We start from the raw sequence: 21873 nt of genomic DNA on the forward strand, positions 1-21873 counted from the left end.
TAAATTTTAGAGTACAATAAAGAAAAATAGTAAAATATTTACGAAATCTATGTAATATTTTTTTTTTAAATAATATTCATTCATCTTCCAAACAAAAGCAAACATTGAAAAGCAAACATTGAAAGCAATTCAAATTGAAATTGTATACGAATCGACTGATCCAGACAAAACTAACGATCACCACTACAAATGTCTTGGACACATATATAACACGATGTGATAACTACTGTCTAGCTATCCTAAATAAATGACACTAACAAATTTTTAGTTAAAAAAGAAAATAGAAAAATCTCTCATTCGTATGGCTGCCGCGTCGTCAGTTTCTTCTCCACCGTTTTGCCTCGCCGGCCGAGTCGCTATAGTCACGGGATCGTCTCGAGGTATAGGCCGTGCTATAGCTATCTACCTTGCCGAGCTTGGGGCTAGGATCGTCGTTAATTACTCCACTAACTCCGTCGAGGCCGACAAAGTTGCGGCGACGATTACAGCCAACCGTCCCAAGAACGATGATTCAGAAGACGTTGCCGGTAAAAGTCCACATGTCATTGTGGTGAAGGCTGATATCTCGGAGCCGAGCCAGGTGAAGTCACTTTTCGATGAGGCAGAGCGAGTCTTCGAGTCGCCGGTTCATATCTTGGTTAACTCAGCTGCTATAGCCGACCCTAATCATTCCACTCTCTCAGACACATTAGTTGAACTATTTGATCGCATCATCAGGTCAATTTATGTTACTCATATTTAATTAATTACTCCTTATTACTTAAACGCGATCTAAAGAAAAAAAAAAAAAAAATCGTGATTTCTCATTGTTACTAGTAATCAGATTCGTTGCTTGATAACAGTGTCAACACAAAGAGGTGCGTTTCTTTGCGCTAGAGAAGCTGCGAACAGGCTGAAACGTGGAGGCGGTGGCCGGATCATCCTCCTCTCAACCACACTGGTCCAATCCTTACATCCACACTATGGCTCATACACGGCTTCAAAGGCAGCAGTAGAAGCCATGGCTAAGATTCTTGCCAAAGAGCTCAAAGGAACACATATCACAGTGAACTGTGTTTCTCCTGGAGCCGTCGCCACGGATATGTTTTTTACAGGACTGAGCGATGAGATTGTAGAGAAAGTGAAGTCACTCAACTTATTTGGTAGGCTTGGTGAGACCAAAGACATCGCACCTGTTGTTGGGTTCTTAGCCAGTGACGCCGGCGAATGGATCAACGGTCAAGTCATCATTGTTAATGGTGGCTGTCTCTAGTAAATAGACAGAGAGGTTAGTCTTCTTGTAAAAAGCCTTTTAAATTTCAACGGTGTAAATTTGATACAATGGAAACAAACATATCAAATAATCTATGAACCAAATGATTGATATTAACCCAAAGAATCAGTCATATACAACGAAAAAATTATAATCTCATTGTGCTAGGCGAAGAAACATCAAACCACTCATCACCAAACATAACCTAACCATCGAACCATAGCTATAATCATAATGACCAGAAGATGGCTCTCCGATCTGGATCGGGAAATTACATTGTCCTTGAGATATATTCCTAGTAGTGATCATCGCTAGCCCTTCAAAATCGCAAGCTTGAGCTTCTTGATTTTGCACTTGAAAATACATATTAAATGCATAAGACGCATTCCCATTCGCATCAAGATTGCCACAAGATGATCCATAACCTAAAGCGGTACAGTCTGAAAGCGAACAAGCGTAGTCTATATTATCTCCGAGCTTACTCATATTGCCACGACCATTAGGATTAAACATACACCACTGGTTTAGCATGTACTGAACGTTTCTAGCTCCGGTTAAGAATTTTTTCTGCCCTTGCCCCCGAAAATCAAACGGGAACTTCGGTTTTCCATCGAATTTGAATATCCCCCAATGACGTTCGAAGTTTCCCGGCGCTACACTTTTTGCATCTTCATCGATAAATCCGAAAAGATAAACTTCAATGTAACCTTTACGCATAGGAGTTCCTAAGTTGTTCGACAACCGCGGAAGCAAACCGGAATAAAACCGTTCTGCGTTTTGAACGTTTGCGTTCTTGTCTCCGTCCGTAGGCCAACCAACTTCTCCAACGATCACTTCCATGTCGCCGTGATTCAACGCGTTCAAAGAAGCTACAAGCGTGTCGAAACTAGCGTCGAAGACGTTCGTGTAGATAACACCGTTATCGTTAACGGTGTTTTGGCCGTCAAAGAAAGCGTAGTCGAAAGGGAAGTCACTGCTTAGGTAGAGACTGAGGAAAGGGTAAATGTTGACGGTGAAAGGGGCTTTGTTCTGCGCGAGGAAGTTAACGATTTGTGTCATTTCTTGGATGATGTCGGAACGGAATCTTCCTGCGGATGGGACTTGGTTGTCTGGAGGAGAGTTGTAAACGTCGGCGTTTAAAGGAACGGTCGCTTTGATGAAATCACCGACTCCGGCTTCGTTTAAAGCGGTTTGGATGTTGAAGAGTGCTGGGTACGTTAGATTTATGAAAGATCCGTTGTATGCTGTTAAGAATGGCTCGTTCCCTACGGCAACATATCTGCAGACAATAAAAAGTTGAATTCATATTACTAATTTGTTTTTGCTAAAGTTGAAATTAAATCATAATTCAAATAGAATTATAGCTTTAGTAAATTATATATTCTTGTGATATATTTCAGAAATTACATGATTCATATTGGTATTTTTAAACGCCGATACGATAATAACATTGCGTGAAATTTCACATGACACCCAATATTTGAAAAGTTTGCATCTTTTGCAATAAAGAGGAACTGATGAAAAAGAAAGATTTAGACTTTTTTGGTTTCAGAACACGTTTGGATCATGTGCAATAAATACTTGACACACACATGACGGTCCATATTTGAATATATATGAAATATGGGTTGAATAAATATGAATATGGGATATACACACACATGATTGATGGTCCATATATGGATAAACCAAATTCAAATAATTTACATTATTTAACAAGAAAAATATATACATACATATAGAGATAATTGAAAGGATGTGGTGCTCAACAAACTATAATAACAGGTTAACAACTGATATAAAAAAAAAAATTAAAAATTATAATGATTCGCTCATGTCGACCAATAATGGCATTTTTACAGATAAATACTACTAGAAGAGAATAAAGATTTTAGTTGTCCAACTAAGTCAGAACACCAAAACCAACATGTAAAGGATTGGAGCTCACCTCAGTTTGTCTAATCAGGTGGGCTCACGACTATTATAGACCTCCAAATCCAATTATTAATTTTGAAGTCGTCAACATTTTTATTATTCTTTGTTAAAAACAGTAACAAAAGTTATAAAATAATCGTTCTGTAAAGTTCCAATATTTTCAAAAGGATCTATAATATCTGATTTCCCCTTTTCAGATCAATAATACCCCCAAAAGCTTTACTTTATACTATCGTTAATATATTTTTCTATATGTTAACATATCAATATTTGTTAGTTTAAAAATTCGAGTAATTAATCACGAAATTAATAAATGTTTAAACTTACTTGATCTTAACGCCGTTGTTAAAGTTGAATCGAGAAACGTTTCTTTGGACCCAATCTTTAGCTCTTTGAAAGTTTCCCATGGCTTTGAGAAGATCATTAGGGATCGCCACCATAACTTCGACGCCGGAGCCAGCGAGAGCTCCCATCGTGTTCGTGTCAGCATCGAACAGCTTCACTTTCTGTATGTTGTTGTCTCTAAGCATCTCCACCACCGTCTTCGGTGGTAACTGATGAGTCGCCATTGTTCCCCAGTTTACTCCCAAGCCAGAGACGCAGCCGGAGAAAAAGCATACGGAGGAGACGATGATAAAGACAACGGTGGAGTTAGTTATGGGACTCTGTTTCGGTCGATGATTCATTTTTGGTGATTCCTCTGTTTTTTTTTTTTTTTCTTTCCTGGAAAGTTTTGTGCTTGATGGTGGAAAAGAAGAAATTTTTGATTATATTTTATGGGAAAATTTCGAACTTTGAAAGAAGAATCTGATGGGATTTTACGAATGAGAGAATTGGAAGAAGTGTAAGAAGTATATAAATAGTTTTTGTGGGGTTTTATGCTCTGTTGTAGCTCGACGATTTGAGATAAAGTAAAGAAATAGATTTGTTTAAGTTGACAAAAAAAATCTGAGTGAGCGAAAGAAAGAAGAGATCAAATAGGTAAGATAGACTATAGAAGGAAGAAGAAGGAAACAGAGTCAAAAACCGGCCTTTGAAACCAAAACCGACCATTAAAATATCTATAAAATAAATATTTAGAAAAAATATATGTAATTTGGTTAACATAATTAGCATAAGGCTATGTATATAGGCTGTACCATGCATGTATTATTTATTTAGGCCTGACCAACATTTATAGTAGTTGGCGAAGTGTTAGTGGTTTGGTATGAGGATTAAAGAATGAATACTATAGTTCTATTTCAAGTATGAAAGTTAATCTTATGCACAATACTTGCAGCTTTTGATTCTATGTTGTGGAGGTTCACACGTACGTATTGAGAAACGTTAAAATTTGCAGGTTAATATCGCTTTCGTAACCTTATATTATAATCAAATTGGTTTTCTGCGTCCACATAACTCCAAAACATATATATGACAATATAACGTCAACCAAAATATTAAATAACTTCAAAAAAAAAAAATATATATATATATATATTATATAAGACTCATTATATTATATATATATCAAAATAAAATAGACGCACTTTAATAACTATGGTGTATATTTTGGCTTACTTAATTTAAAGTAGTCATGGTGAAGTATAGTTAGGTAGCTAGTTCTGTGTGTACCCAATTTGTTTTCTCACAAACGTACTTACGAGAAGAAACCCCGATGAGGTGCGTGTATGTATATCAGAAACATCCAAATATAATTAAGAAGTGACGATAGATATTCTTGATTTGAGAGCACCATCAACAAAATACGAATTAACACATCTTTTTAAAAAGCATGTAATAGTCGCGGTTGGTATACATAGATATTATAAAATTTTGATTATCATCAGCCAGAGAAACTAGTGGGAGTCGAGTCGTCGACATGAAAAATAATATCACGTATGCGGGATAAATTGATAAATCAACATATTTGGATCTGTTGAAGATGAAATGGCGCCAGACAAATTAGTTCGACGCGCTAAAGCAAGCGCGTAATGATGATGAGGTTTAACGTCGAATCTAATGGGGCTTATATTTTTGGAGTCATTATTGGGTATTTCCAACAGCACTAATGGGCCATCGGCGCTGTTCTAAAAAGACCGTTACGTTACCCTTTCTTGAGAGCTAACCAAAAAACATTGGGAGTGAGTAGAGCGAGCGCGATCGTAAAGAGGTATTTCGTCGAACACTTGATGAGCATAGATCGCGATGATGAAAGGAAGCAAGGCGAATCTCTCTGCACTAGCCGAGAAATGCAAAGTACCTCCTCTTATCTCTAATCTATTTTCCTAAAAGTGAAGCTCTTTCTTTGTATCGATTGAAAATTTCTCGGCCAATTTCTTCTCCCTATTGCAGACTGTAATCGCTTCGAACTGGCAAGGATACCTAAATACCATCAAACCTGAAGATAAAGCTAGGTAATTTTTTTTTTGCTTCGCTAGTTTGAAATTGCTTGACGGGTACTTAGAACACCATGTTTGGTTATCATAAGGATATGAAGAAGATATAAGCTCAGATTCTGGGAAAATTAGCGTCTCTGTTTATAGATTTTATTCAATGTCGATCATGGGATTCTGCCAAATTGTAATTTTGAATCAAGTATTATTTTTGGGCTGTTTTGCTTTTAGTATAATACATACTTCAAAGATTAAGTACGTGATGAGACGAGGAAAGCCCTATCTCTGGGTACCAGAAAGTGAACCGCACAATGTCGTAAGCTTTCTTACTCTTTACATACTTAGTTTTGAATGATGCTGACCATTCACAATCGTAAATAGAACTTGAAAAGCTAATCTCTGATTTTGGCAGAACATAATGTTTGATGAACGTGGATCCTTTTCTATTGCCCATCCGTATCCTGGTCCCCTTGCAGCTTTTTTCAAGTCTTTAGGAAAGGTTTGTGTGTCTATTTATCTTTTCTCTGCATTCAATGTCTTATCTTAGATTGGAGGTTTTTTTGAGTCTGTATCACTCTTACTCAAAACGGGGTTTAACTTTCTTTGCAGCTTCCAGACCGGGTTGCTTTTACTGGAGAGATTGTCCCTGTTAAAGATAAAAGGGTAAGAACCATGGAACTTTTAATTTGGAGTCAGTCACAGCTTCCCTTTTTTTTTTTTTTTTTTTAATTATCTTCATCATGCCTTGTCTTCTTGATAAAAGGTTGAGGCGGTGAATAAATATGTTGAGGAAGCTATACACTTAGAGGAGAAAGCGATTAGTGAGAGTCCAAATTCTGTTCGTAGCATCTTGAATTCGTGTGATCAGATGTATGCCTCCCGGTGTGAGAGTCTTAGAGCCCTGGTCTATGATGCAAAAGAAAAATACGTTATTTATAAGTTCGTTCCAAGGTAAAACACACAAAACCATCTCTGTTTATGCGTAACTAAACTAATATATCAGTTTTGACCTTAATTGAAGAAAGATCTTACTGTTTATATAATAATCTTACTTACATTCATGTAAGAGTCTAAAGAAATAAAAGCAGAGACAAGAATATAGAACCCATTATACAAAGATTATTTTGTGATGATGAGTTATCTGGTTTTCTTCTCAGCTCATGTATGTTTATTGACCCAAATGGTGCCACGAAAGAAATAGACTTAAAGGTTTTGGAACTGTCAAAAGCTGATCCATTAGGTAATGAAACCAACGACATTTGATTCCAAGCTATCCATCTAGCTTTTTGGTCTGCTTCATCTTAAGCTTTTTGCACTCGATTTTAATTCACAGGGATTTGGTCTACAAAACTTGTGGATGGAATCAACAAGAACGAGTCAAGAAGACGGGCTTTGATTCTTTTCTGTCTATACTATCTCGATATAAACGCAAGGGTAAAAAAAAAAGCGTATGCCATGAGTTTTGGAATTCGGATTCTCTATGTTAGTTTGGTCATTTGACGGTGTTTTCTTTTGGCCATTAGGATGCTTATATGGTATCAGTGGATAAGAAAGGTTTCAAGTTGTTGGGGAAGGTACCGAGTGAAGAAGAAGCTGGAGATGAGTATCAATGGAGAGAGTTTAGGTTTGAGTTTGAAGAAGAGGTGAAAGACGTTGAAGCTTTTTGCCACCAACTTGTGGAAATGGAACAAGAGGTTGTGAGCAAGTTCACTGACCATACCGGTCTGTGATTTTAATTGTTTTCTTATGAATCACGAGCTGGACCGGTTTACATTTTAGTGAAATTGTTTCTTTACGCAACAAGAGCGATTAGTGGTAATAACCGTGTATTGTTAATTTAGTTCTCAACGGTCTGATACGGATTTATTGAAAGCTTTTCAGCTTTTCAATGTTCCCACAAAATAACTGAAAAGAAAAAAAATTATCAGACCGGTTTGATTAAGATACGTTTGGTACGGTCCAAACGCAGTTTGACACGTTCAATTATAAGTACTACGTTTCTCTCCTCGATTCGCCGTACAAACTCCGACGAACGGCCGTTTGTATTCGCCGGTGCGACGGTGGCTCTTCCGGATAATTCGTAATTCTTGAGCGTCTATGAAGTTAGAGGTACTTCTCTGTATTTTGTATATATGAGGTAAAAATAAACAATGAATAGTTTATGGTGCATTATCCTCAGTCAAGAATCTTGATTCAAAACGTTATCTTTGTATTGAGCAGTTCCCTAATAGGGTTTCTCAGTTCCAGCTGAAACCATTCAAGTCGAACTGTTTCGTGCGCGTTGTTGTACTATAGCTTTCAACATGTGTGTTGAGGTCTAGCTCTGTTGCTGAATCCATGCCTTTCCGGTGGTTTCTTGTTTCAAACTTATGATCCTCACTTTTGTCTTTGAATCTTTCGTCTGTATACTCATTGTTGCCTTGTTGATGGTGATGACCTTTGTGTCCCTGCAATCCTACTCCTATTGATAATCTACCTGGACTTCTCTCTGAATATGAGATTCTTTGTTCTGTTTCACTGACCATTGTTGAAAGGTATGGATTTCCTCTTAGACCTTCTCTCCATGTGAGCTCCATTCTTTGGAACAATGGTTCTTCTTCCATATTCTCTTTCTGCTCGGATGTTGAATCACCTAGATATGTTCTTAGTCCTATTCTGTTGTTCTCTAGCGTTTTCTGCGTTCCCTCGCTTGAGGTCAGGCAACTTTCAAGAGAGCAATCAGGTGGATAGGTGGTTGTTTGAATCTGTTGTGGGCGTAGGTTTTGGAGTTCTTTTGGTTCTAGGAAACTTGAGTTTGGGTACTCTGCTGATACTTTAGATACTAATTCCGAGAGTTGTACTTTTGCAGCTTCGATTCCAGCTGCACCCAGGTTCTGTCTTCCAAGAGTCTCTTGTGCTTTCTCCAACACCGATTGCAGGTACTTCCCTTGAGCCTCTATCCTGAGCTGCAAATGTCGCTGTACCTGGCTCAGTTTTAAATACGAACATGTAAACGGAATGCTTTTATCTTTCTAGATACTATAAGTGATTGATGACTTGCACTAGTTTTAATAAGAGTGCATAACAGCGTTGTATGGATATGCTGCTACCTCAAGTTGCTCATGAAGCCTTCTTTGGACCTCTATTTGCATTTGCAGTGCTTCACTTATTGGCGAATTCCTGTGTGCAAGTGGATTAGATCATTTTGTGATAAGCTAATACGTTAGATGATACATATAGACAAATAGTCATATTCTTACATGTTTGGCTGTGGTCCGATGCTTAAATTCTCACTCTGAATTTCATCTACATCAGGGGTCTTTTCTTCCATCATGGTCATCATACCTATACAAGTACATACTAGATTTAGATCTTTGTAACAGATTAAAGTTTGTAAGTTCATGAACCTGTGAATCTAGTTAATGTAAATAGATTTTACCTATCTTGTTCAAGCCACTATTAGCTTGTCCGTTGAGATTCTTGCTCAGCCTGTATTTCTGGTTACCAGTAAAATGAAGTTAGTATTACCTTTTGTGAATATTTTTAGCTAGAAGAGTTTTATCTCATGTGGAGGAAAAGCATATTTTTTTGATATGATGGCTTACCTGAAGATGACTTTTGAGATGGTATAAGGTAAGGCCTGGAATACCCATGACTTTCATGATTGTCTTAGGAGTAGCTTCTGCAACAGAGAATAAACAATATTACTAAAAAGCCTGCTGGTCAAAAGATGATTAATTCTCTTGCTAATGATATAATATAACTCACTATCTGCTCCACCGAGTTGATTGACTGCTTCTATGAATCTCTCATGAAGATCTGGAGTCCATTTTAGGCGTGGCTTTGCATCCGTCGAAAGGATGAGTCCAGATTCTCCTGGACTGTTCCCTCTGAGGAATGGATTCCTTTCAGTGGTTATATGCATTCTTGAAGAAGAGAGGATGTTCTTTCCTTGGTGCTGGTTTTGGTAATACATAAAGTCTGTTCACAAAAAAGGCAAATGATAAGTTTAGTCCCCAACTGCTGGAAACTGCATTTAAATAATGATTTTTCTTTTTTACCTGACGTGATCTTAGTTCTTGTATTCAAACTGCTTCTCTTAGAAGTTCCCAAGAGTGTAAAAACTCCACGAACTAAGGAAGATGTTTCTTTTAGCTGCTTGTGCTTACTTGTTCTTTATATTTTTTTCTCAGGTTGGTTTGGTGCAACTTTGCTTTATATAGGAAGTTGAATGGAGAAATTAGAGAAGGATGATTAAGGTATGGAATATGAATAATTGGTCCAATCGATGTTTTTGTTAGTTGTGTCCTTATCGTTTGAACTGTTATTGTTTTTGTTTTTGTGGATGATTATTTTATAATTTCATGTATTGATGATTCCTATGGACTACAACTTTTCAACCCCAATTTAGATACCAGAATTGATCCACAATTAATGCATCATATGCGCATTCTTTCGCCATTCTGGCAGAGAAGTATCTTATTCCCTGATTTTTTTTCCTAACTTCTTCTTTTTTATAACTTGGGCTGGGGGAATCCACTCTTTTCTTATTCTTTGATATTTTTCATAGTCACAGCTCTCTAACTCTTCTCTTGGAATATTCTCTAAGCTTTTCATTTGCTTAATTGTATCTGTTCCTTATTCATGGAGTCATTTTCGGTCTCTAGGTACATTATGTGTCTAATGATTTTTATATATCAAGACTTTTAGTCGTCAGCTGTTGTTACTGATGATATTAAAAAGGGTTTGTTCATCTTGACATGTTTGAAGAATGTGTAATATGATATAAACACTTTTGACTCTCAGTCCATCAAAGAAGCCGTTTAGTTTGAGATTAAGCAAACACATGAAAGTTGGAAACATTGCTTTGCTTTAAAAGATGATAAAGAATCTGTCTCCTTCAACAAGTTTAGTACCTATTCTTCTCTCTACACAGTATATAATTTACTGGAGGGTCCCATTTCTTATCATTCTTTGATTAGCACAATAAACATTTGGCCCCTCCATATCCTCTGTTTTATTATGTTTGTAGCCTTTCTTGTCTGATCTACTAACAATTATCTCTCCGGTCCATGTGTGTTGTGTGTGTCTATATGTTCATACATATATAGAAGTGAAGCATCACTTCATCTACTGCTTGGCTACTTTCCTGCAAATATTTAGGAGATGCCTACGGTTTTGAAAGAGTTTCTGCATGCATTCATATTACCGTCAAGGCATCTCATCTTCAACAGAATAAGGTCATTGCCAAATGTTGGAGTTGCGTAGGATATTACTACTGTATGTGCAACTGAGAATATATCCTTTTTTTTTTTGTAGTCCCACATTAGCTTAGTGAGTGCTTTGATATGGTCTATTGTTCATAAGGTATATTTAACAAAACAAATATTATGTTCCTTGAATGATATCTTTGCATTTATTTGATACCGAACCAAACTTTATAGGCGATATCTCATGGTTGTGATTTCTCAATACACTTTATTCGGTTTCGGGAAGAAAGAACCTATCATAATCTTGAGTTAAAAGTATTAGAGCATAATACCAAAATAGTTTCATCTCCATGTGGGTGAGGATATGCTTTCCATGTTGTGTGTTGCAAGAGTCTCTTAAAGTCTACATGAATGAATCTCTCATCAAACTCACTCTTTCTCATGAAGATTCTTTCTTTCTTACCCCCAAAGTCTCTGTTCAATTACAGCGGTTTTGTAAAGGTCATCGAGTGAATTAGTTTATAAACAAATCAAGATTTCGAGACAATATTGATATTGTTCCACTTTTATGCACTTTTGTAACGATTACGGAGACTTTTAGTTAAATAGTTCTGATTTTTTTTATAATAGTTGCACACTCTCTAGCTCTGTTTTATTTTGTTTACCTTTTTACCTATTCGAAAGGTCACTGTTATAAGTGAAAAGAGAGGGAGTGGTGTGATAGAGACTAAATGTTCTTCCTTGTACGTTCATTTAACAGATTCTTGTTCGTGTTTACGACTAACTTTACTAATGATGCTTCGAAGCTCTCGCGTAGGGAGCATACTTCAACACGTGGGCTACATTCGCCGGAAAAAATACTCACGGAATTGTATTCTTTTTTTTTTCCTCGTAAAATAAAATATGTAACATATTTAAAACAAAATGAAAGCAGAAAGTGGGTGATTCTGTAGAATGAGAATCAAAAACTCAAGAAGAAATTAAAATGAAAAAAAGCTGAGTCGCATTCTCAAGTCAAGAATCTTTGTTATTCATCTTAACCCGAAAATAAAATTTGTTAACTAAAAAAAAAAAACACATATATGAGGTTCGTTTACTTTCTACTTATAGCTAGGCTTGTTTCATATTTTGTTAACATTCAATATATAGAAGAAGATTAGTCTTAAAAAACTTATTGATATTTGTTTTCGTTGTTGTTCGTCGTTACTTATGTATATTATCAACCTAATATTGAACTTTTTGCAGAATAAAAAAATTGTGTTATTGGCTTATTCAATTTTCACCTGAACAGATTTAGGTAAAATGAGGACTTTGAATCAGTAAACTAAAAAACGAACCTGACCGGTTATGTCCCCTTTAGGGACTAGACCGGTTCGGTCTCATTAACGATTGTTATTGAATAGGTGACAGAAATTTATTGGCTGACTATTGAAATATATTGTAGTAGACTCAGCCACATATGATCAGTCGACTGTAATATTCAGAACTTTAAATACAAATACATTAATTGCTTAACAGCAGTCGGGCTCTAGGTATATTGTAGTAATATCTGTCATCAATTCAAATCGTTGTATAAACCTTTATTAGTGAAATTACTTGTGGTCTAGAACTAGAACACACATGCTCTTAAATTTCTCCAATTTTTAGACTCTTCATACATATTAAAATTTAATTATAAATATATGTTTTTTTGTAATTTACAAATTTTTATAACTCTAAACAAATAACATTCAATAATTTTAGTTAACAATTTATCAATTAATATTACATAATTCTTTTTTTTTTATGGATATTTTCGAAAAAAAAAATCTAAAAAAAATTAATAAGATACATAAGAAGTATGCTTTAAAATCTAATTTAAAAGGTATCGGAAGAACAATAATTGTGCAATTTGTTCCGATTAGCCAAAATCAAATCCATAGTTTAGCCACCAGATCATGAACAATTTTGTATAAAAAGTTATTCATGGTATGGTGGCTAAACCATGGGTTTAGTTTTGGCTAAACCAAGTAAAAGCACTTTCTTTTAGCTAATTGTTATTCCTATCTTGCATTTTTGACTAAAAAGAAATATATTTGATATTTCTATCATGGTTTGGTGGGCTTTTTTTTTCTTTGACTAGAAAGAATTAGATCAAAAGAGCTAATTAGAGTAAAATTGTTTACATACATAACGGAGATGTACGTTCTTACATTTGGTGGGTTTTTAGCTTTAGAAAAGCATGCTATACTGAAATATGCTGAGAGTGTGATTTCAATATTCAAAATTACACATCTCATATAGAAGTAACGAAGTAAGCATTTCCTTTAGCTAATTGATATTCATATCTTTCATTTTTGCAATTTTGTAGCAGTTGTTGACTAAAAATAAATATTTGATATTTCTATCATGGTTTGGTGGTTAAACCATGGATTTAGTTTTGGCTTTTAGTTTTAGAAAAATATGCCATCTTCAAATATGTCGAGAGTGTGATTTCAATATTCAAAATTACACGTCTCAGAGATAGAAGTAACCAAGTAAGCACTTTACTTTAGCTAATTGATATTCCTATATTGCATTTTTGCAATTTTGTAGTCGTAGTTGTTGACTAAAAAAAATATTTGATGTTTATATCTTGCATTTTGTAGCAGTTGTAACTAACTGATATTTCTATGATTCTATCTTGCATTTTTGCAATATTTGATTCTTATTCTAGTTTGTAATCATTAATCAATTATGATGCAATTGTCTTCTTTTGTTAGTTTTGGAAACCGCATGGGCTGTGTTTCTAAGTTGTGTGGAATTCACCCATCAAAGGGGAATGAATGTCTTATAGTGGGAATGAGAAGCAGAAGCTGTCTGCTTGCTAGTTTTTTTTTGTGTTTTATGGTCCTGTACTGAAATTACTATTTGTAATATTTTCCCTTAATAGGTGGTCTAATGCCTAAGCTCATTAAAACTAGTGGGAAACTTATATTTTGATTCTTCAAGGTCCACAATTGGCTTCAAACTCTTCAGTCTTCACTCATGTAATCCCAGCAGGAGAACTGAAGAAGTTAGATTCTTTTGAGTTCGTTGTTTCATTATATTGCACTGTTTATTATGCATTTTGGTAGTAGTATTTTAGCCAACTGGAATATTTGTGTGTTTAAGCTTTATTTTGACATTATTTCACCTAAAACCAGGTTTAAGTGCACTCATGACCCTTGGCAATTAGCAAAATCTCTGGTATATCTTCTTTACAAACCAGTAGCTTATGTCAGAGTTGCGTTCAAACACTCCTGTCAGACTTGGGGTATAGAAACGAGTCCCTTTCACACAAAGACAAGTAAAGTATACTATATCATACATGATGTCTAAATCGAATCTGCTAGTCTATGAAAAATTACTGATCCTTTTGCTAATTTTCTAAAATTGTTAAGAGTCTTGATGACTGGAAGTCTGGAACTTTAAGTTTTGCTTTATTTAATATTTTAATACGATTGTAATCAAATTTGTTAAGTATTCAAATAAGCTAATAATTACTAAAATTCTATTGTTTGATTCATAATCTCTTTACGACGGTTTATTTTTTATTCTTGAGATACAAGAACATCATTAAATGCCAAGAAGAAATTTTTCCTTTTTTCATGTTCAGCATTAAATTCGTTTCCAAGAAAGCAGTATTTCCAAAACGCTATTGGAAATTATTTACTTGATACACAAGACCAAACAATAATTAAGACAATACATATATAAAAGTAAGTTGTTTCCTTTTCCTTTTCTTATAATGTAAAAAAGGACATTAATTCTCTTATATATACCTTAGGTACGCGACCCTAATCATCATAATCACAAAACTTCACAAGCTTTCGATCTTCTATTCTCAAATACTCTTACACTTTTCTCTGCGTTTTTAGAGTTTTTTTTTTCACAATGGAGAAGTTACTTGGAGGACAAACTAACAATGGATCCCTTAAGTCAAAGACGAAGATCGTCTGTACTCTCGGACCTGCTTCGAGATCTGTTGAGATGGTTGAGAAGCTTCTCAGAGCCGGCATGAACGTAGCCAGGTTCAATTTCTCACATGGTTCTCACTCGTACCATCAGGAAACCCTCGATAATCTCAGAACCGCCATGGAGAACACTTGCATTCCCTGTGCCGTCATGCTTGACACAAAGGTAACCCTAATTGTCTCTTCAACTTCTTCTTAAGCTGTTTAAGGTTCGATTGGGGATTTAAATTTAACTCTGTTTATTTTTATTTTTATTGTTTTAGGGTCCTGAGATCCGAACCGGATTTCTCAAAGAAGGCAAACCGGTTGAGCTAATTCAAGGTCAAGAGATCACAATCTCAACAGATTACACAATGCAAGGGGATTCAAACACAATCTCCATGAGCTACAAGAAACTTGCAGAAGATCTCAAGTCTGGCGACGTGATTCTCTGTTCTGACGGCACAATCTCTCTTACCGTCTTGTCCTGTGACAAGAGTCTCGGTCTCGTTCGTTGCCGCTGTGAGAACTCTGCTGTTCTTGGAGAAAGAAAGAACGTTAACCTCCCTGGTATCGTAGTTGATCTCCCAACACTCACGGAGAAGGATCAAGAGGATATTTTACAATGGGGAGTTCCGAATAAGATTGATATCATCGCTCTTTCCTTTGTTCGTAAAGGATCTGATCTTATCGAGGTCAGGAAATTGCTTGGAGAGCACGCCAAGAGCATCAGGCTAATGTCAAAGGTAAGTTCTGAAAGAAAAAAAAACAGAACACTTTTCTTCAAGTTAAGTTTGGTTTCTTAATTAGTTATATACTAACATTGTGAGGACTATTACAGGTGGAGAATCAAGAAGGAGTGATGAACTTTGACAAGATTCTGGAGAACTCTGATGCATTCATGGTGGCTAGAGGTGATTTGGGAATGGAGATTCCGATCGAAAAGATGTTTCTTGCTCAGAAGATGATGATTCAGAAGGCTAATGCTCTCGGCAAACCAGTTGTCACAGCTACACAGATGCTTGAGTCGATGACCAAATCTCCACGTCCCACTAGAGCCGAAGCCACCGATGTAGCAAACGCTGTTATTGACGGCACAGACTGTGTCATGCTAAGTGGAGAAACCGCCGCCGGAGCTCACCCTGAAACCGCTGTGCTTACAATGTCAAGGATCTGTAAGGAAGCAGAGGCCTTCCTCGATTACGACACAATGCACAAGAAGATTCAAGAAATCGTTTCGTTGCCGTTGTCTCCAATTGAGAGCTTGGCCGCTTCAGCCGTTTCGACGGCTAGGAGTCTATGTGCGGCTGCGATTGTGGTTCTCACCAAGGGAGGCTACACGGTGGAGCTTGTGGCGAAATACAGGCCGAGCGTTCCGATTCTATCTGTTGTTGTGCCGGAGATTACTCGTACCGATGATTTCGAGTGGTCGTGTTCTGAATCTGCAGCACATGTGGCTAGACGTGGTTTGATTTACCGTGGAATTGTTCCAGTTATGGCTACGGGAGCTTCAGCTAGGTCTTCGAACAAGGACTCGACGGAGGAGACGATTAGGTCCGCAATTGAATTCGCGAAGAAGAAGGGGATATGCAAGACGGGAGATTCTATTGTGGCGTTGCACAAGATCGATGGTTCCTCTGTTGTCAAGATTTTGAATGTGGAGTAGAACCCAAGGTTTTTTTTTTCTTGACACGGGGTCAATTTTGAAGTTTTATTTTTTTGTGGGGTCGAATTTAGAGTCTTGAGGAAATTTAATTTTTGTCAGCATTCTAAGAATTTTAATTTTGGTGATTTGTTTTCGATTTAGACATTGTTTTGGACCTTTTGTCAGCATTATTAAAGTTTTTGACATTTTTGGATATTTGATATTCGAGACGAGAGATGCGAATTAATAATGTTTTTTTTGGGATTGATCATATTGGGCTCATACGCAAAGCCCCAAAGGCTTATCTTCTATTGTCGGCAGATTCGAAAAATGGGAAAACCAATTAACCCAAATTAAGGTTTCTCACCGGTATCGAAGTTGTTGGATCCGGTTAACGTTTTTTTTTGTTACCGATGATGATATTTGGCCGAGGCAAGTTTATGAGCTTGACCGTCCATTTTAGAGATTTTAAATGTTTTGTTTTGGGTCTTCAAAACTTTAATGGTAAAAAAGAAAAACAAAAGGATTAGAGAGAAAGATAGCAAACATAGCAATCATCTAGAAACCGAAAAAGGGAACGAAGCGGTTAGCTTTGCTGCAAGTATTCATCGTAAAGCTTTGCTTTTAAAGGAAAGTTTCTTATAATAATGCGCATTAATTTATTCATCAAGAGGTTCATGCATTTTTCTATCTTTTAAAATTTGGAGTTATCTTTTCGTTGTTTTTCTTCATATTCTTCGTGTAAACATGTCAAATCTGTGGACAACACAGATAATAACTTCATAGTTGTAGACAATCGTGTCTTTTTTTACATGCAAAGTGCGTAAAGTGGCCGATGAAAAGACGATAATGAAAATTTATGCACCGATAGAAAAATAAAAATAAATACTCGTCATCACTCATTATTATGGGAGAGGGGAAATTTGGTAACATTAATTACTACTTATCCGCCGTAAAATGTTACTGTACTATTTTATTGAATCGTAATGATTGTGCTCGCTCAAATTTTCATTTTGGGGTTTGTTGAGTTCTGTAAAGAATATTTATAGTTGTCGTTGTAAACGTAAAAAGACCAGTTTGAACGAACATATGTAGTACAACAATATAAACGTACGAATAAGTTTGCAGCTGCTGCTTCGGGTCCAAATTAAAAGTAAGTATAAAGGTTCTTTTAACCAAACAAAAAAAAAGTTTAACTCCTAAAATATAAGTATATACAGACCAAAATTCAACATTTTTTTTTGTGAATTCTTAAGTTGATATATTTTTACGTAAAGGATATGGAGTGCAATAACTAAGTTCCTTAAGACAGAAGACTTAGGGATCTGGAGTTTGTATTTACAAGAAACCCATCATTAATCACTGTCCTAACTTAGCATCTTTCTAAATAAACTAAATTATTAGCCATATGAAAAGGCTTATATGATGCCCAGATTCAAGGAACAATTCACATGCTTCGTGAGCTGTGTTTTTCTCTCAGTTTATCCAGATTCTATAGGTCCATATTTGATATTTTCCCCCTACATTGTATGTTCTGAAAATGAGAACTTATTTCGTCCCATTCTCCTTCACCCAAATAACAACATAACTGGCCTAGATGGGAATTTCTCATATTATTACCTATATAGTTGTTGTTCGAGAAGTAATTTGCATTAAGACTGTAAACATAATTTGCATAATCTAAAACTTAAGTAACGGTGGTTTAGTAAAATGAAAAATGTCTGGTTCCTTGAGATATTATAAGCTTGTGGACTAGTATGCATATGAGTTGATAACCGGAAAAGACCGGCATTAAAAAAAGAGTTTGATACATAAATTACAACAGACTCACTAATCGTTGATCTTGACCAAGAATCGGTGACCTTTAAAGTATATACATATTATTCATGTCATCTAATTTATTATCTAACTAGTGAAGCTTAATTGATGAGAACTATATATCCGGTGTGGTTATACTTGACGGCTCAACGATTGAAACATTAAGATTGTGTACATGTATATATATATGAGTGCTGATATGCTTGTAGTCATGTACATATGTATCAGCATCACTGCGAAAATTAAGTAAAAAATAGGCATTGAAACATTAAGATTGTAAACATAATTTGCATAATCTAAAAATTTATATATGTATATATTATATATGTACAAGTTAAATCACAAAGAAGCAAAACCCCAATGACATCCCTTTTCCCAAACTAAAATCTAAGTAACAATTATCTAACTAAAGTCCAATGCCTAAGAAACCTAATAATCTTCTTATGTATATATATACGAACTAATTACACGATTAAAAACCCTACACAAGTAATCAATGCCACTCTTCAATCATAATTAATAAATAACCTTCTCCCAATTTTATTTAGTATATAAGTCTTCCCAGAAGATCAAGTCATCAAGATCATCACACGCTGACTTGCTACCATCCATCATTGCCGCATCGGCTGCCGGATTCATCATCAAAGGATAAGAAGATATCTCCGGCGTCGCAGTTGTGTTCACATCAGAACTTAAACCGGTTTCTTGAGACGCACTCACAAGAGAATGCTCCAACTTGATCATACCCTTGTTATTAGTGTCCGAACCTGCCCCGTACCCCGAGTCAGATCTGTAATTGTGGACAGAGTGGTAAGGGAAATTGAGGGTTTGGGTAGGGAGGTAAGTGTTGTTGACTAGTGCGGTTGAAGGGTGGTGGAGGACGGCCGGTTTGAGGTCGTGGCTGGCACCGGAGAAGCTTGGGCCGGGTTGGCTCAAGAAACCTGGATCTATGAGAGGAGGGAGAGATGAGAAGTCTAAGAGATGATCAATGTTGTCAAGAGAATCAATCCTTGAGAGTTGGTTTGGGGTGTTAATAGTAGTAGTAGGAGCGTTCTTGTGAAAAACCCTACACACCACCCATTCATCCTATAACCACAACAAAGCAAAAAAAAAAAAAAAAAGAGAGTTAATATTAGATTGCTAACTAATTAATTAAGATCCTAATTGAATTTTATATTTTGAATTAAATCTTGAACTAAGACGTATAAAAAATGAATAACTAGCTACAGGATAAACATTTCCAAACCAAACAAAAACTTATATGCATCAAACTCGGATCTATTTTATTGAACCGACCGAACCAATGTTTTGACATACCCTTGCAGTTTTGGGGAGGTTATGATACGAATATTTGCCATCAAGACGATATTCATGCATAACCCAATTGGTCTTTTCACCTTTAGGAGCTCTTCCTTTATAGAACACAAGTGTTTTCTTCATCCCAACAAGACACCCTTTGCCTCTAAAGATCTCCTTGTCCTTCCCGGTCGCCTTCCAATAACCAGACACAGTGGCACGGTTCGTCCTCATCCCGGTTGGATACTTCCGATCCCTCTGGCAGAAAAAGTAAAACTCCTTCTCTCCCATCTTTGCAATCTCTGCACTCAAAAATCAATAATCAGAATCTTGATGGATGATCATGTTTGAAACGGTCAAAATACAAAAGATCTTGATTTGACTTACTTGGTAGATCCCATGGCTCGTTCTTGTTGAGGTCGGCTTGACCGATCGCCGCCGCGGTGAATCGGATGTTGAAGACCTTCTCTTTAAGGTAGTGAGTTATAATCTCTTCATCAGTTGGGTGAAACCGAAACCCTGGAGGCAAATCCACCACCTCCTGATCTCCTCCTTGATTCACAACTACACTGCCTTCTTCCACCATCTATCTTTATGTATGTTTAATCAAGAACAAGAAAAGAAAAAAAAACCTTGATGGATTTCAAGAAAACAAGAATTTTCTTAAAAGGAAATTTAAGGTTATCGATCGAGGGGTATGTGTTTATAGCAGATGCACGTAGGCGCTGAAGAAGAAACAAGGAGGTTGAAGAAAGAAAGAAACAGAAGCAAAGGTTTGAGGATTTTGAGGAACTATGCAGTTAAAGGAAATGAAAATAAAAGTATGTGAAGGTAGAAAAAAATGTCTTTATATAGAAGGAAGATAAGAATTAAGAAAGAAAGAAAAAGAAATCAATAATTGTTTCTTTTTCTTCTAGTATTCATTTTTTTTTTTTGTTCTCTCTCTCTCTCTATTTTTTGGTGATGTAGCAGAGACACGTATCCTCTAAGCAATTTCCTTACTTGTTGAAAAAGCCCGCACAATTTAGAAAACAATTAAAAATATCTTAAGTAATATTTGTATGAAATTTAGAGCAATTAGCATTTTAATATATGGTTGTAGGTCTACATACAGTTTTACAGAAATGTTATTGAATTTTATTTATTTTTGCAATCCTATTTTCAATTATTAAACCTAAAAGAAAATTAATTTCTTTTTTAGATCCATATGGACACACGTCTGTCGAATAATTTTATGGTTCAATTAAAATTGTATTTTTACAACATTTCTTAGGACTATGTCAGTAAATTAAGTCCTCTTATGGCTTCCTTAGCGACCCACCAAAAAAAAAATGGCTTCGAACCTTCGATAGCCACATGACATGCATCTACCTTTTGAAAATAACCTCTTTTGGAAAGAAAATAAAGAGTCGTGTGGCAAAAAAAACCTTTGAATTGAAAATTTACCACTCAAAAAGTGTTAAAAGGTTTGGCTTCTCTTCGTATTATATATGTGGACCCATATTATTGAAAAAGATGTTCCTTTTTTTTCTTTTTCTTATGTGTTGTCCTGCTAAAAGTAATTCCTCAGAAGAATCTCAAAACATATTGTATGGTGTAATGTTCGTATTATTATATGAAGATGATAAGTTTCTTCTATGAAGATTTGTATACGAGAGTAAAAACGAATACGTCGATCACATAATATGAGGACTGTAGTATAGTATATGGATATATATGACTGAGAGTGCTCCTTTCGGATTATTTTGTTTGAGCATGGTTTCCCAATTAAAAAGAAAATACAAAATAGGTGATCTCGATTTTGCAATTTACTTTCTGAAATTTGTATTGTGATATAGTTTATGAATTTGGAATCGGTTCAGTTTTCTTTTAAGCATCAAACTAACTGTATATAAGATAAGCTAAACTGATTTTTTATTTATTTTCCAAATTAGATTATGGATTTGGTGTCCTATCGTCGACTCAATCAACTTAATGTATAACATCATGTGTTTGTACTTTGTACTTTGATTAGATGTTTTTCAACCGATATTTTTTTTGTATATTTAGCAACAATTAAAATGGAAAAAGAAAGAGGGACGAAAATACTACTTACTATACGATGAGTAAAATACTAGTTAATTTTTGTGCCAATAAAGCTAGTTGGATTTTAATATTGAGGAAAAAAAACAATTCTCTGAGTGCCTGCTATATTATCTTTGAAAAGTTTCAACTATATGACATCTAATCTCCAACTAACTTAACTGTCTAATTGTCTTTATTCTCCCCCATTACATTGCATTATCAGGATTATTACTACTACTATTACTTAGTTAAATCATTTTCTAAGCTGCACATAAATTCACATAGTATATGCTTTTCATACTGCAAGAAGATTAACAATACTATTGAATATATAACAATTTCAATT

General features: G+C 35.6%; 5 protein-coding genes and 1 pseudogene across 8 annotated transcripts; 3 read left to right on the plus strand and 3 right to left on the minus strand.

Moving 5' to 3' along the window:
* The first annotated feature begins 195 nt into the window (after positions 1 to 195).
* Positions 196 to 1369, plus strand: LOC104792900 (NADPH-dependent aldehyde reductase 2, chloroplastic-like; annotated as a pseudogene). The gene is made up of 2 exons (XR_015559220.1): positions 196 to 717; positions 843 to 1369. The product of XR_015559220.1 is annotated as an NADPH-dependent aldehyde reductase 2, chloroplastic-like (transcript).
* Positions 1341 to 4419, minus strand: LOC104792818 (glucan endo-1,3-beta-glucosidase 8). The gene is made up of 2 exons (XM_010519081.3): positions 3515 to 4419; positions 1341 to 2531 (listed from the first exon to the last, which is right to left on the minus strand). Exons 1-2 carry the CDS (start codon positions 3871 to 3873, stop codon positions 1409 to 1411), a joined length of 1482 nt encoding a protein of 493 aa, XP_010517383.1. The 5' UTR covers positions 3874 to 4419; the 3' UTR covers positions 1341 to 1408.
* A 786-nt stretch (positions 4420 to 5205) lies between these two features.
* Positions 5206 to 7445, plus strand: LOC104792990 (uncharacterized). Of its 2 annotated transcripts, none has more exons than XM_010519290.3 (9): positions 5206 to 5425; positions 5522 to 5583; positions 5794 to 5878; positions 5975 to 6061; positions 6172 to 6225; positions 6326 to 6513; positions 6720 to 6802; positions 6896 to 6996; positions 7086 to 7445. In XM_010519290.3, exons 1-9 carry the CDS (start codon positions 5375 to 5377, stop codon positions 7290 to 7292), a joined length of 918 nt encoding a protein of 305 aa, XP_010517592.1. In that variant the 5' UTR covers positions 5206 to 5374; the 3' UTR covers positions 7293 to 7445. The 2 variants fall into 2 exon arrangements, with proteins under 2 accessions (XP_010517592.1, XP_010517654.1); XM_010519352.3 differs by having other exon boundaries at positions 5236 to 5425; positions 6896 to 7010.
* On the minus strand, positions 7372 to 9907 carry LOC104793136 (myb-related protein 2). 2 transcript variants are annotated; one of them, XM_010519463.3, is made up of 7 exons: positions 9603 to 9907; positions 9310 to 9522; positions 9147 to 9223; positions 8981 to 9038; positions 8802 to 8886; positions 8652 to 8721; positions 7372 to 8525 (listed from the first exon to the last, which is right to left on the minus strand). In XM_010519463.3, the coding sequence occupies exons 2-7, from the start codon at positions 9515 to 9517 to the stop codon at positions 7800 to 7802; spliced, it is 1224 nt and encodes a 407-aa protein (XP_010517765.1). In that variant the 5' UTR covers positions 9518 to 9522; positions 9603 to 9907; the 3' UTR covers positions 7372 to 7799. The 2 variants fall into 2 exon arrangements, with proteins under 2 accessions (XP_010517765.1, XP_010517842.1); XM_010519540.3 differs by having other exon boundaries at positions 7372 to 8507; positions 9603 to 9870.
* Positions 9908 to 14563: 4656 nt separating this feature from the next.
* On the plus strand, positions 14564 to 16565 carry LOC104793282 (putative pyruvate kinase, cytosolic isozyme). The gene is made up of 3 exons (XM_010519650.3): positions 14564 to 14891; positions 14989 to 15450; positions 15546 to 16565. Exons 1-3 carry the CDS (start codon positions 14646 to 14648, stop codon positions 16368 to 16370), a joined length of 1533 nt encoding a protein of 510 aa, XP_010517952.3. The 5' UTR covers positions 14564 to 14645; the 3' UTR covers positions 16371 to 16565.
* A 1888-nt stretch (positions 16566 to 18453) lies between these two features.
* Positions 18454 to 20316, minus strand: LOC104793365 (NAC domain-containing protein 46). Its single transcript, XM_010519742.3, has 3 exons — positions 19851 to 20316; positions 19485 to 19765; positions 18454 to 19253 (listed from the first exon to the last, which is right to left on the minus strand). Exons 1-3 carry the CDS (start codon positions 20047 to 20049, stop codon positions 18708 to 18710), a joined length of 1026 nt encoding a protein of 341 aa, XP_010518044.1. The 5' UTR covers positions 20050 to 20316; the 3' UTR covers positions 18454 to 18707.
* Between the last annotated feature and the right edge of the window lie 1557 nt (positions 20317 to 21873).

This window comes from Camelina sativa, chromosome 1 (genome assembly GCF_030686135.1).
Source record: "Camelina sativa cultivar CO46 ecotype springtype chromosome 1, ASM3068613v1".
In the NCBI taxonomy this organism is placed as follows: domain Eukaryota; kingdom Viridiplantae; phylum Streptophyta; class Magnoliopsida; order Brassicales; family Brassicaceae; genus Camelina; species Camelina sativa.